The 14,581-nt window shown below is 40.8% G+C and overlaps 1 protein-coding gene across 1 annotated transcript; it reads left to right on the forward strand.

Moving 5' to 3' along the window:
- Window positions 1-6,352: 6,352 nt before the first annotated feature.
- Window positions 6,353-7,296, forward strand: LOC113904613 (olfactory receptor 5AN1-like). Its single transcript, XM_027561742.1, has one exon. The coding sequence runs from the start codon at window positions 6,358-6,360 to the stop codon at window positions 7,294-7,296; it is 939 nt and encodes a 312-aa protein (XP_027417543.1). The 5' UTR covers window positions 6,353-6,357.
- The last annotated feature ends 7,285 nt before the right edge of the window (window positions 7,297-14,581 follow it).

A 14,581-nucleotide genomic window follows, 5' to 3' on the forward strand; every position in this document is an offset into this window, starting at 1 on the left:
TGTCTGGCCCTAGGTGAGTGATCACACCATCGTGATTATCTTGGTTGTGAAGCTCTTTTTGTACAGTTCTTCTGTGTATTCTTGCCACCTCTTCTTAGTATTTTGTGCTTCGGTTATGTCCATACCATTCCTGTCCTATATCGAGCCCATCTTTGCATGAAATGTTCCCTTGGTATGTCTAATTTTCTTGAAGAGATCTCTAGTCTTTCCCGTTCTGTTGTTTTCCTCTATTTCTTTGCATTGATTGCTGAAGAAGGCTTTCTTATCTCTTCTTGCTATTCTTTGGAAATCAGCATTCAGATGCTTATATCTTTCCTTTTCTCCTTTGCTTTTCGCTTCTCTTCTTTTCACAGCTATTTTTAAGGCCTCCCCAGACAGCCATTTTGCTTTTTTGCTTTTCTTTTTCATGAGGATGGTCTTGATCCCTGTCTCCTGTACAATGTCACAAACCTCCGTCCATAGTTCATCAGGCACTCTATCTATCAGATCTAGTCTCTTAAATCTATTTCTCACTTCCACTGTATAGTCATAAGGAATTTAATTTAGTTCATACCTTAATTGTCTAGTGGCTTTCCCTAGTTTGTTCAATTAAAATCTGAATTTTGCAATAAGGAGTTCATGATCTGAGCTACAGTCAACTCCCAGTCTTATTTTTGCTGACTGTATAGAGCTTCTCCATCTTTGGCTACAAAGAATATAATCAATCTGATTTCAGGTGTTGACCATCTGGTGATGTCCATGTGTAGAGTCTTCTCTTTGTTGTTGGAAGAGGGTGTTTGCTATGACCAGTGCATTCTCTTGGCAAAACTCTATTAGCCTTTGCCCTGCTTCATTCTGTATTCCAAGGCCAATTTTGCCTGTTACCCCAGGTGTTCCTTGACTTCCTACTTTTGCATTCCAGTCCCCTATAATGAAAAGGACATCTTTTTGTGTGTTAGTTCTAAATCATCTTGTAGGTCTTCATAGAAATATTCAAATTCAGCTTTTTCAGTGTTACTGGTTGGGGCATAGACTTGGATTACTGTGATATTGAATGGTTTGCTTAGATGCCCATAGGTGCTTGGATATATCTCTGGGCTTTCTATTTTGTTCAATTGATCTACATTTCTGTCTTTGTATCAGTACCATACTGTCTTAATGACTATGGCTTTGTAATAGAGCCAGAAGTCAGGCAAGTTGATTTCTCCAGTTCCATTCTTCTTTCTCAAGTGCTTTGACACTTCGCAGTTTTTTTTTAATTTCCATACAAATTGTGAAATTATTTGTTCTAGCTCTGTGAAAAATACTGTTGGTAGCCTGATTAGGATTGCATTGAATCTATAGATTGCTTTGGGTAGTATACTCATTTTCAGTATATTGATTCTTCCAATCCATGAACACGGTATATTTCTCCATCCATTAGGGTTGTATTTGATTTCTTTCACCAGTGTTTTATAGTTTTCTATATATAGGTCTTTTGTTTCTTTAGGTAGATATATTCCTAAGTATTTTATTCTTTTCATTGCAATGGTGAATGGAATTTTTTCCTTAATTTCTCTATTTTCTCATTATTAGTGTGTAGGAATGCAAGGGTTTTCTGTGTGTTGATTTTATGTCCTTCAGCTTTACTATATTCATTGATTAGCTCTAGTAATTTTCTGGTGGAGTCTTTAGGGTTTTCTATGTAGAGGATCATGTCATCTGCAAACAGTGAGAGTTTTACTTCTTCTTTTCCAATTTGGATTCCTTTTATTTCTTTTCCTGCTCTGATTTCTCTGGCCAAAACTTCCAAAACTATATTGAATAGTAGTGGTGAAAGTGGGCACCCTTGTCTTGTTCCTGACTTTATGGGAAATGCTTTCAATTTTTTACCGTTGATGATAATGTATTCTGTGGGTTTGTCACATATAGCTTTTATTATGTTGAGGCATGTTCCTTCTACTCCTGCTTTCTGGAGGGTTTTTATCATAAATGGATGTAGAATTTTGTCAAAGGCTTTCTCTGTATCTATTGAGATAATCATAAGGATTTTATTATTCAATTTGTTAATGTGGTGTAATACATTGATTGATTGGCAGATATTGAAGAATCTTTGCATCCCTGGGATAAAGACCACTTGGTCATGATGTATGATCTTTTTAATGAGTTGTTGGATTCTGATTGCTAGAATTTTGTTAAGGATTTTTGCATCTATGTTCATCAGTGATATTGTCCTGTAATTTTCTTTTTCTGTGGCATCTTTGTCAGGTTTGGTATTAGGGTGACGGTGGCCTCATAGGATGAGTTTGGAACTTTACCTTCCTCTGCAGTTTTCTGGAAGAGTTTGAGGATAGGTGTTAGCTTTTCTCTAAATTTTTGGTAGAATTCTGCTGTGAAGCCATCTGGACCTGGGCTTTTGTTTGCTGGAATATTTCTGATTACAGTTTCAATTTCCATGCTTGTGATGTGTCTGTTAAGATTTTCTATTTCTTCCTGGTTCAGTTTTGGAAAGTTGTACTTTTCTAAGAATTTGCCCATTTCTTCCAAGTTGTCCATTTTATCGGCATATAATTGCTGATAGTAGTCTCTTATGATCCTTTGTATTTCTGTGTTGTCTGTTGTGATCTCTCCATTTTCATTTCTAATTTTATTGATTTGATTTTTCTCCTTTTGTTTCTTGGTGAGTCTGGCTAATGGTTTGTCAATTTTATTTATCCTCTCAAAGAACCAGCTTTTGGCTTTGTTGACTTTTGCTATGGTCTCTTTTGCATTTATTTCTGCCCTAATTTTTAAGATTTCTTTCCTTCTACTAACCTTGGGGTTCTTAATTTCTTCCTTTTCTAGTTGCTTTAGGTGTAGAGTTAGGTTATTTATTGGACTTTTTTCTTGTTTCTTGAGGTATGCCTGTATTGCTATGAACTTTCCCCTTAGCACTGCTTTTACAGTGTCCCACAGGTTTTGTGTTGTTGTGTTTTCATTTTCACTCATTTCTATGCATATTTTGATTTCTTTTTTGATTTCTTCTGTGATTTGTTAGTTATTCAGCAGCATGTTGTTCAGCCTCCATATGTTGGAATTTTTAATAGTTTTTCTGCTGTAATTGAGATCTAATCTTACTGCATTGTGGTCAGAAAAGATGCTTGGAATGATTTCAATTTTTTTGAATTTACCTAGGCTAGATTTATGACCCAGGGTGTGATCTATCCAGGGGAAGGTACCATGTGTGCTTGAGAAAAAGGTGAAATTCATTGTTTTGGGGTGAAATGTCTTATAGACATCAATTAGGTCTAACTGGTCTATTGTATCATTTAAAGTTTGTGTTTCCTTGTTAATCTTCTGTTCAGCTGATCTATCCATACGTGTGAGTCAGGTATTAAAGTCCCCCATTATTATTGTGTTATTGTGAATTTCTCTTTTCATACTTGTTAGCATTTGTCTTACATATTGTGGTATTCCTATGTTGGGTGCATATATATTTATGATTGTTATATCTTCTTGCGTTGATCCTTTGATATTATGTAGTGTCCATCTTTGTCTCTTTTCACAGCCTTTATTTTAAAGTCTATTTTATCTGATATGAGTATTGCTACTCCTGCTTTCTTTTGGTCTCTATTTGTGTGGAAAATCTTTTTCCAGCCCTTCACTTTCAGTCTGTGTATGTTCCTTGTTTTGAGGTAGGTCTCTTGTAGACAACATATATAGGGGTCTTGTTTTTGTATTCATTCAGCAAGTCTTTGTATTTTGGTTGGGGCATTCAACCCATTTATGTTTAAGGTAATTACTGATAAGTATAATCCTGTTGCCATTTACTTTATTGTTTTGGTTTTGAGTTTATACACCCTTTTTGTGTTTCCTGTCTAGAGAAGATCCTTTACCATTTGTTGGAGGGCTGGTTTGGTGATGCTGAATTCTCTCAGCTTTTGCTTCTCTGTAAAGCTTTTGACTTCTCCTTGACTTCCCTGGTGGCTCAGACAGTTAAGCATCTGTCTACAATGTGCGAGACCCGGCTTCGACCCCTGGGTTGGGAAGATCCCCTGGAGAAGGAAATGGCAATCTACTCCATTACTATTGCCTGGAAAATCCCATGGACTGAGAAGCCTGGTAGGCTACAGTGCATGGGGTCGCAAAGAGTCGGACACGACTGAGTGACTTCACTTTCACTTTCATATTTGAATGAGATCCTTGCTGGGTACAATAATCTGGGCTGTAGGTTATTTTCTTTCATCACTTTAAGTATCTTCTGCCATTCCCTCCTGGCCTGAAGAGTTTCTATTGAAAGATCAGCTGTTATCCTTATGGTAATCCTCTTGTGTGTTATTTGTGGTTTTTCCCTTGCTGCTTTTAATATTTATTCTTTGTGTTTGATCTTTGTTAATTTGATTAATATGTGTCTTGGGGTGTTTTGCCTTGAGTTTATCCTGTTTGGACTCTGTGGGTTTCTTGGACTTGGGTGATTATTTCCTTCCCCATTTTAGGGAAGTTTTCAACTATTATCTCAAGTATTTTCTCATGGTCTTTCTTTTTGTTTTCTTCTTCTGGTACTCCTATGATTAGAATGTTGGGGCATTTAACATTGTCCCAGAGGTCTCTGAGATTTTCCTCATTTTTTTAAATTGGTTTTTCTTTTTTCCTCTCTGATTCATTTATTTCTACCATGATATCTTCTACCTCACGAATCCTATCTTCTGTATCTACTGTCCTACTATTTGTTCTACTATTTGTTCCCTCTAGGGTGTTTTTGATCTCATTTATTGCATTTTTCATTATATGTTTTTTATTTCTAGGTCCTTGTTAAACCTTTCTTGCATCTTCTCAATCCTTGTCTCCAGGCTATATATCTGTGCTTCCATTTTTTTTTTCAAGATTTTGGATCATTTTCACTATCATTATTTGGAATTCTTTATCAGGTAGATTCCTTTTCTCTTTTGTTTGGTTTGGTGGGCATTTATCATGTTCCTTTGCCTGCTGGGTAGTCCTCTGTCTCTTCATCTTGTTTAAATTGCTTTGCTTGGGGTGGCCTTTCTGTATTCTGGCAGTTTGTGGAGTTCTCTTTATTGTGGCGTTTCCTCACTGTGGGTGGGGAGGTATGGGTGGCTTGTCAAGGTTTCCTGGTTAGGGAAGGTTGTGTTGGTGTTCTGGTTGGTGGAGCTGGATTTCTTCTCTCTGGAGTGCAATGAAGTGTCCAGTAATGAGTTATGAGATGTCAGTGGGTTTTGAGTGACTTTGAGCAGCTTGTATATTGAAGCTCAGGGCTGTCTCCCTGTGTTGCTGGAGAATTTGCGTGGTATGTGTTGCTCTGGGAGGTGCTTGGTTTCAGTGTAGGTATGGAAGCGTTTGATGAGCTCCTGTCAATTAATGTTCCCTGGAGTCAGGAGTTCTCTGGTGTTCTCAGGATTTGGACTTAAGCCTCCTGCTTCTGGTTTTCAGTCTTATTTTTGCAGTAGCCTGAAGACTTCTCCATCTATACAGCACCATTGAAAAAACATCTGTGTTGCCTCTACGTGGCCCACTAGCCCCTCCGCATTTGGGTTCCAGGAAATCAGACGACCGTCGGGTCTCCATCTGGGGCACCCTTGGCATGCCTCCCCCAATCCTGGGGGCTTAACCAGCTCCATAAACAGGGTAATTTTTTATGGGCAAAGAAGAAATTTTTGAAAACCCATCTTGGTGACCATGATGGGAAGAAGGTTTAGTTCAAATTCATCCTTAAATGATGCTGCTTATCTTTTTATTATTATAAAGCAACAGTCACATATATTAAATGATCAGAGGTCTTTACAATCCCTGTTGTTTTAACCAAAGGTTTCTTCATTATACGCAAGCACAGAATTTCAATTGCTTTGGCAGAGATAGACTTTGCTTTATTTCAAAGTTTCAGTCAATTTAAAAAATATGCCTTTTAATTTTTGTGAGACCTCATAAAATAATTTGGCTTCCCTTGGGGCTCAGCTGGTAAAGAATCTGCCTGAAATTCTGCAACTGCAGAGACACCAGTTCAATTCCTGGTTGGGAACATCTGCTGGAGAAATGATAGGCTACTCAATCCACTCTTCTTGGGCTTCCCTGGAGGCTCAGCTGGTAAAGAGTCTGCTTGTAATGCAGGAGACCTGGGTTCGATCCATGGGTTGGGAAGACCCCCTGGAGAAGGGAAAGGCTACTCACTCCAGTATTCTGGCCTGGAGAACACCATGGACTCTGTAGTCCATGGAACATTGAGAAGGCACTTCTTGACAATTCAAGATGAAAAGCTGGGGTCTCTCCCTAGGATGGTGGAGCATTTCCACTTTTCCAGTGCTCAATGGGGGAAAATATGGTATATATGAGACTTGTAATGCTATCATTTCATGAGTAGGCAATGTATTCTCTTGTCTCTTTTCTGATTTTAGGAGCATCAAGCCAATGATTGGAGGAGGAAATATCACAGAGATCACTCATTTTATCCTGTTGGGATTCTCAGATTTTCCCAGAATCATAGTAGTGCTCTTTGTCGTGTTCCTGGCGATATACATTTTGACCCTGACTTGGAACCTGTCGCTCCTCATCTTAATAAGAATGGACTCCCACCTCCACACCCCCATGTACTTCTTTCTCAGTAACCTGTCCTTCATGGACATCTGCTATGTAACCTCCACAGCCCCCAAGATGCTGTACGACTTCTTCCAGGAGCGGCAAACTATCACCTTTGTGGCTTGTGCTGTTCAGTACTTTGTATTCTCCACCATGGGGCTGAGTGAGTCTTGCCTCATGACCGCCATGGCTTATGACCGATATGCCGCCATTTGTAACCCACTCCTCTATTCATCAGTCATGTCGCCTGCTCTCTGCGGTCGGATGGTGCTGGGATCCTACTTGGCTGGACTCTCTGCTACTGTATTCCAATTGTGTGCCATGCTCCAGCTCCACTTCTGTGGGCCTAATGTCATCAACCACTTCTTCTGTGACCTGCCCCAGCTGTTAGTTTTATCCTGCACTGACACTTTCTTTTTACATCTCTTAACTATTATATTAACAATGATCTTTGGGGTAATAAATGTTTCCGTTATCATGATATCCTATATCTACATTGTCATCTCCATCATGAAGATCACGACAGGAAGTGGCAGATCCAAGGCTTTCAACACCTGTGCTTCCCACCTGACAGCAGTCACTCTCTTCTATACCTCAGGTATGTTTGTCTATTTGAGTTCCAGCTCTGGTGGTTCCTCCACCTTTGACAGATTTGCGTCGGTCTTCTACACTGTGATGATTCCCATGTTGAATCCTTTGATTTACAGTCTGAGAAACAAAGAAATCAAAGATGCCTTGAAGAGGTTGCAAAAGAAGAGAGGCTGTTGCTAAAGTCATAGGTTGAGATTTCTGACAGATTTGTTTTTTTTTAATCATCTTAACTCTCAATAATCAGAGAAGGCAATGGCACCCCACTCCAGTACTCCTGCCTGGAAAATTCCATGGACAGAGGAGCCTGGTGTGCTGCAGCCCATGGGGTCCCTAAGAGTTGGACATGACTGAGCGACTTCACTTTCACTTTTCACTTTCATGCATTGGAGAAGGAAATGGCAACCCACTCCAGTGTTCTTGCCTGGAGAATCCCAGGGATGGTGGAGCCTGGTGGGCTGCCGTCTATGGGGTTACACAGAGTCAGACACGCCTGAAGTGACTTAGCAGCAGCAGCAACACTCAATAATATTCCTATGAATGGACTATAAAATTCCTGGTGCCTTTGGCAAAGAGAGCTTAGTTTGATATGCAATATGCCAATATGGACCAACAGCTGACTTGTTGCCACATGAATATGATATCTTCACGTCTTGGAGGTTCATAGTTTTCATCCTACATGAGGAGTGGCCTCAACATTTATTAATATATCTGTAAGTATTTGTGAAACATTAAGGTTTAGAACCTTGCTACTTCTTTTTTGCTTCTGAGAGGGAGCTCTATTCCATCTCAGGCTTCTGACCCTGAAGGAGAGACCTGACAGAGGCCCCAGGAGCGTGTACACCTTGCCCCTCAAATATTTGGATGTAGCGTAATCCAGACATGGTGCTCACTGATGTCCATTCTGGCCATCTGACAAGAATGAAACGGAACACAGAGGAGAAATGTGTCTTTGGACAGAAACAGGTATACAATTGGCTTGGTTGTGCCTCCTGGGAAGACCAGTCTGAGATAGCTTATGCTTGTTCAAAGCCTCTTTTGGGGCTTAATATCTAATAAAATTTTGATTACATCCTAGTTTCCACCAGCTGTAACCTAAGGAAGGAGGAGGTGATTTGAATCATAAAGAGAAATGGAATGACGCACGTGGTCCCTTCAGTGTCATTTACTCATGACTCTGATGATGTAATTTCTTGCAACTGGTACCCAGTGGGGATTTCTGATGGGAGATGATATTCAAAATCCATGTCACAGCCAATAGTAATTTCTGCCACTGTGGGACTCAAATTTTCTTTCTCTTCTGCCCTCCTTAGCCTGGAAAATTACTCTGTTCGACATAGCCAATGGGACCGGATCACCCAATTATTTCTGACCTCAAAAGGATCTATTAAAATTTGATGTGAGGAGACTTATGTGGGAAATTATTGTGATAATAGCACTACTGAATATTCAGTATTGCAGGGAGTAAAAACAAATATGGAAAATTGGCATACGTCTCTTCCTCCCGTGTGCGTATGGTGTTTTATCTCCTAGAGATCTATGGCTGCAGGGGTGGTATGTTGGCTGGAGTAGAGTTGATAGTGCTGCTTAATGCTGTTTATTCCCAGGAATCCTCAAGGGCCAGGAGACGAAACAGTGGGATGGGCAGGGTTCCCAATTGTCATCAGTTTCATTGTTGAAGAAAGATAAAAAGCTTTTGGTCATTGTGGTCTGGTTCAAAAGAGGAACAACAGGTATAGCAGCATTCACTATTGATTTGAAACTTGAACAAACTGATATAAACCAGATGTCATTTACATTTACATATTACCCTTGGAGATTCACTGGGCTCTTAATGAATGTTTGGGAGGTCTCATTTTCAACAAGCTGCATGAACTATTCTGTTTAATGAAGGACTGTAAATACAGGTGTATTTTAAGTCTTTGCCAAATCTCCCATGAGTTTACACATGCGTAAGATTTAGAAAGGGAGGATTGTTGAAACTCTGGTAGGTGGGGCTTATCCTATGATAAGCAGCCTGTAATATGAATAAAGGATGTTTTGCCTCCCTTGCAGGTATTTGTGGTTGCTGTTTAGTTGCTAAGACGTGTCTGACTCTTTGAGACCCCATGCACTGCAGCACGCCAGGCTTCCCTGTCCTTCACTATCTCCCAGAGTTTACTCAAACTCATGCTCATTGAGTTGGTGATGCCATTCAACCATCTCATCCTTTGTTGCTCCCTTCTCCTACTGCCCTCAATCTTTCCCAGCATCAGATATATATATGTGTGTATATATATATATATATATATATATATATATATATATATATATATATGTTTTTCTGAAGCATTGATGTATGAGTCTGTTCTTAAGGGGCCATGATGACTTCCTTAGGAAACAGAACTCTGTTAGATGTTAGTGCATGGAAATGCAACTAATTTCTGTACATCAGTTTTATATCCTGTATGCTTACTGAATTTGTTGATTACTTATGCCAGTTTTTTTGGGGGAGTCTTCAAGATTTTTCTCTGGGTGGGATTTTATCATCTGCAGTTAATGACAATTTTACTTTCTCTTTCATCCTTCAGATTAGACTCTTGTAATTTTATGTAGTTACCATTTATCCTGTGTTATACGTTTGTATATGTTTTCATGTTACTATTACATTGGCCAAAATGTTCAGTCGCGTTTTACTGTAATATCTGGAGTTTTCTCCAACCTCATATAACTATACCAGCTTCACACACTTGCTTCCCCTCGCAACTGATACCTTAAGCTTGTATGTCTTTTTGGTTCTTGCAGCTTACCAGGTTGGCTACTGACAACCTTTTTTTCGTTTTGCAGAGTGTGGAAATATAGCTCAAATTGTGCTTTTTCCCTTGCCCCTAGAGCATGGTCCAATTTTCTGAGTGTATTTATTGTTTACCAAAGTTCATTATCCTGTCACACCTGAGAATGAGCACAATGAGCTGATGCAGTTGGGGAACACGTGTGTTAGAACTTGGGGCATTGAGATCACTTCAGACCAGATGTGAGCATCCTTAGATGAAGTTCTCACAGAGTCATTGTTGGGCTTCCTTCAGGAGTCATGAAAAGAGCAGAAAACAAATCCTTTTAATGATTTTCTTATCTTCCTCTTTCCCTATCTCTTCCCTCCCCCAGTCACGAAGATCCTGCTTTAGGACTTTGGGTGCTGTGACAGAGAAACACATTCCTCTATAGAATTCTACAGACATATAATCACCCTATCCCTCTGCTTCCTGGGAGACACTGTTGCCAGCTAGTTCAGCTCTGTGCTCTGTTGCCTTGTTGGATGGGTGGCAAGGTCCTGCTTCTTCCAGTGGATACAAAGTCTTTTTTTTTTTTTTCCTGCTCCAATGGAGTCAGGGTTCCCCAGTGGCTCAGTGGTAAAGAATCTGCTTTCAATTCAGAAGCTGCAGGAGACCCAGACTCGATCTCTGGGTTGGGAAGATCCCCTGGAGAAGGGCATGGCAACCCACTCTAGTACTCTTGCTTGAAGAATCCCAAGGACAGGGGAGTCCGGCGGGCTACAGTCCATGGGGTGGCAAAGAGTCAGACAGGACTGAAGTGACTTAGCACATTAGCAGAGCACACACTAGCATACCAATGGAATACTAAAATCTCTCCTTGGGAATGTTGGACTTCTGCAAAGTCTCTCTCATCCATGGATGTCAGACCAACCCAATCATTCTTGCAGTTTTCCCCAATCACAGCCAAGAGGGGTCGGGCCAGTCGGCTGGCTGTTGGTTCTGCAGCCATGCCAAGATCTGTATGCCTATTATCTGATGCACAGGTGGGAAGGACTCCGCTCAGGTCTGTTGGCATATAGTGCTGAATCCCACAACTCCCCAAAGGTGCTTTTATTCGCGGATGGTGGTGGTGGTCTAGTCACTAAGTAACTTCTGACTCTTGCGAGTCCACAGATGTAGCCCATCCACCAGGTTCCCCTGTCCATGGGATTTCCCAGGCAAGGATACTGGAGCAGGTAGCTGTAGGGAGAGGTTGAATCACACGAAGACACCGGGATTCTTGGCCCCTGGAGGAGAAGAATTCAATCCGGGGCCAGAGACAAGGCTTGATCGCTCAGAGCTTTTGTGTAATCAAGTTTTATTAAAGTATAAAGGAGATAGAGAAAGCTTCTGACATAGGCATCAGAAGGGGGCAGGAAGAGTACCTGCTTGCTAGTGTTAACAATGAAGTTATATAATCCAAAGAATGTCTGGATGTTGTAAAGACCTCATCAGATCTACTCCCATAATTTACATTTTAAGATAACACTGTCCTCAGGCAGGGTACATCCTTGTAAAGACCAAGTCTACTCCCATAATTTACATTTTTTAAAATTTTATTTAATTTTTAAACTTTACATAATTGTATTAGTTTTGCCAAATATCAAAATGAATCCACCACAAGGTATACATGTGTTCCCCATCCTGAACCCTCCTCCCTCCTTCCTTCCCATACCATCCCTCTGGGTCGTCCCAGTGCACTAGCCCCAAGCGTCCAGTATCGTGCATCGAACCTGGACTGGCATCTCTTTTCATACATGATATTTTACATGTTTCAATGCCATTCTCCTAAATCTTCCCACCCTCTCCCTCTCCCACAGAGTCCATAAGACTGTTCTATACATCACTGTCTCTTTTGCTGTCTCGTTCACAGGGTTATTGTTACCATCTTTCTAAATTCCATATATATGCGTTAGTATACTGTATTGGTGTTTTTCTTTCTGGCTTACTTCACTCTGTATAATAGGCTCCAGTTTCATCCACCTCATTAGAACTGATTCAAATGTATTCTTTTTAATGGCTGAGTAATACTCCATTGTGTATATGTACCACAGCTTTCTTATCCATTCATCTGCTGATGGGCATCTAGGTTGCTTCCATGTCCTGGCTATTATAAACAGTGCTGCGATGAACATTGGGGTACACGTGTCTCTTTCCCTTCTGGTTTCCTCAGTGTGTATGCCCAGCAGTGGGATTGCTGGATCATAAGGCAGTTCTATTTCCAGTTTTTAAAGGAATCTCCACAGTGTTCTCCATAGTGGCTGTACTAGTTTGCATTTCCACCAACAGTGTAAGAGGGTTCCCTTTTCTCCACACCCTCTCCAGCATTTACATAATTTACATTTTAAGATAACACTGTCCTCAGGCAGGATACATTATTGTTATATAATCCTAAGGAATGTGGATAAAGAAAAAAAGTTTGTCCTTTCTTCCTCCTTGAGAATTCCAGACCCCTCTCTCCTTGGGGACCCCTAGACTCCTTATCAACCTGCCTAGGAAATGACTCAGTGGTCGGGCTCTCTCGCCCCACGTTATGTAACAGCTGAGCTCCTTTACAGCACTGCGCATGTGCTCAGGAGGTACTGGCTTGATCAGGAGCTGCTTTGTGCTGTAGACATATGCGGGCTCCACCCAAACACACCTGCCGCATTACTTTCGTGTTCCCGCCGTGTCCATTTGGTCAGCTAGAGAGGAGAGAACACAGCATGTCTACTGCTATGGCTGCTGATCAAACAGACGAGAATAACCATATCTGCAGTTCCTAGGGCACCTCGAGTCTCTTTCCAGCCTCTTAGCTCTCGCCTTGCCTGCCCTGGGTTCAGTGAACAGTGTGGACAGCGAGGACAGCAAGACAACTGGCATCAGCAGCAGGATCAGCGATAGAGTCGCCATTCCCTTCTCTAGGGGATCTTCCTGACCCAGGATCGAACCCGCGTTTCCTGTGTCTCCTGCATTGCAGGCGGATTCTTTACTGCTGAGCCACCAGGGGAGAGAGATGCTGATTTTCCGTTGTTGAAAGGGGTAATAAAAAGAAAGAATGTCATGACACAATTATGCTGACTCACTGTTGTTTTGTAAGTTTTAAAGCTTCAAATATGCTATATTAAAAAAAAAAAAAAAAGCTGTTGAGACGTTTTCGACAAGATAGCAGATTTTACCCTGGCATCTTTTTGTTTACATTATTTATTTTTTAATTGAATGATAATTCCTTTACAGAATTTTGCTGTTTTCTGTCAAACCTCAACATGAATCAGCCATAGGTGTACATATATCCCTTCCCTCTTGAACCTCCCTCCCATCTCCCGCCCCATCCCACCCCTCTAGGTTGATACAGAGCCACTGTTTGAGTTCCCTAGAGGCATACAGCAAATTTCCACTGGCTATCTATTTTACATACGGTAATGTAAGTTTCCATGTTACATTACCCTGGCATTTTGCTCATTACCAATTACATTGCACTGAAATGACCTGCAAAACTTGCAAATAGTGAATTATCCTTATTACCACTGAAGTGAGAGATAACGAGAGTCCATATGTCAGGAAAAATGAGTAATTTCTGATCTCACTCTACTGATTATATGAGACTTTTTAAAGCATTTTACGTGGCAGAAAGTGACGCTTTGTAAATTCTTTACTGACCTCTTCTATTTAGAGAGGGCATACCACTAAGTAGACGTGAGCTGAGGAATAATCAGAACTTCAATAATTAAAAAAAAAAAACACAACAAAACATTAATGCTACTCAAACAGAAAAAAAATTTAAAAAGATGTAGTGTGTGTCTGTGTGTGTGTGTGTGTGTGTGTGAGTTCAATTCACTTCTTAGGAAGGGACATTTTAAAAAACTATCAGTTGAATAAACAAGAAAGGTAGGGTCTCACTGGGTTAGCAGTGAGCACTGCTGTATAGCAAGGGCTGGAAGGAGTATTTATGGAACCCATGGAATTCACTGGGGCATCTCCTGACGTTTCTGGGCCTAGAGATGGGTTAACAGGCAATTGTGACAACCGAAAGCTACACAGAGCAAGGTAACTCAGGGCTCAGTTTCTTCAGGAATGTAGGGATGGTCTAACCCTCTAGATAAGCAACTTAGACCATCTGAAATAATGGCTAAGAGTGCGGGAAATCTGAAACTGGTTGAGGAGGGATAAGATTAATTATATGGAACGTCAGATCTAGCTGTTGGGGCAAGGAAGGTTACTTGCTTCTTAGCTCTATTGACTGTACCTCCCCTCCTGGGTAGAAGGAATGGCATCTCGTTCCTGCCAAAGTGGAGCCTCCATATTGTAACAGTGGAACTGGACACAGTCAGAGGCTGGGCTGGATGACTCACAAGCTGGAATCAAGATTGCTTGAAGTATCAACAACCTCATGTATGCAGATGATACAACTCCAATGGCAGAAAGCAAAGAGGAACTCAAGAGCCTCTTGAGGGTGAAAGAGGGAGTGAAAAAGCTGGCCTAAAACTCAACATTAAAAAAAAACAACTAAGATTATGGCCTCCTGTCCCATGACTTCATGGCAAATAGATGAGGAAACAGTGGAAACAGTGACAGATTTTATTTTCTTGGGCTCCAAAATCATTGCGGACTGTGACTGCAGCCACAAAATTAAAAGGTGCTTGCTCCTTGGAAGAAAGGTTATGACAAACCTAGACAGTGTATTATCACTTTGCTGA

The sequence above is a fragment of the Bos indicus x Bos taurus genome, chromosome 15 (assembly GCF_003369695.1).
Source record: "Bos indicus x Bos taurus breed Angus x Brahman F1 hybrid chromosome 15, Bos_hybrid_MaternalHap_v2.0, whole genome shotgun sequence".
In the NCBI taxonomy this organism is placed as follows: domain Eukaryota; kingdom Metazoa; phylum Chordata; class Mammalia; order Artiodactyla; family Bovidae; genus Bos; species Bos indicus x Bos taurus.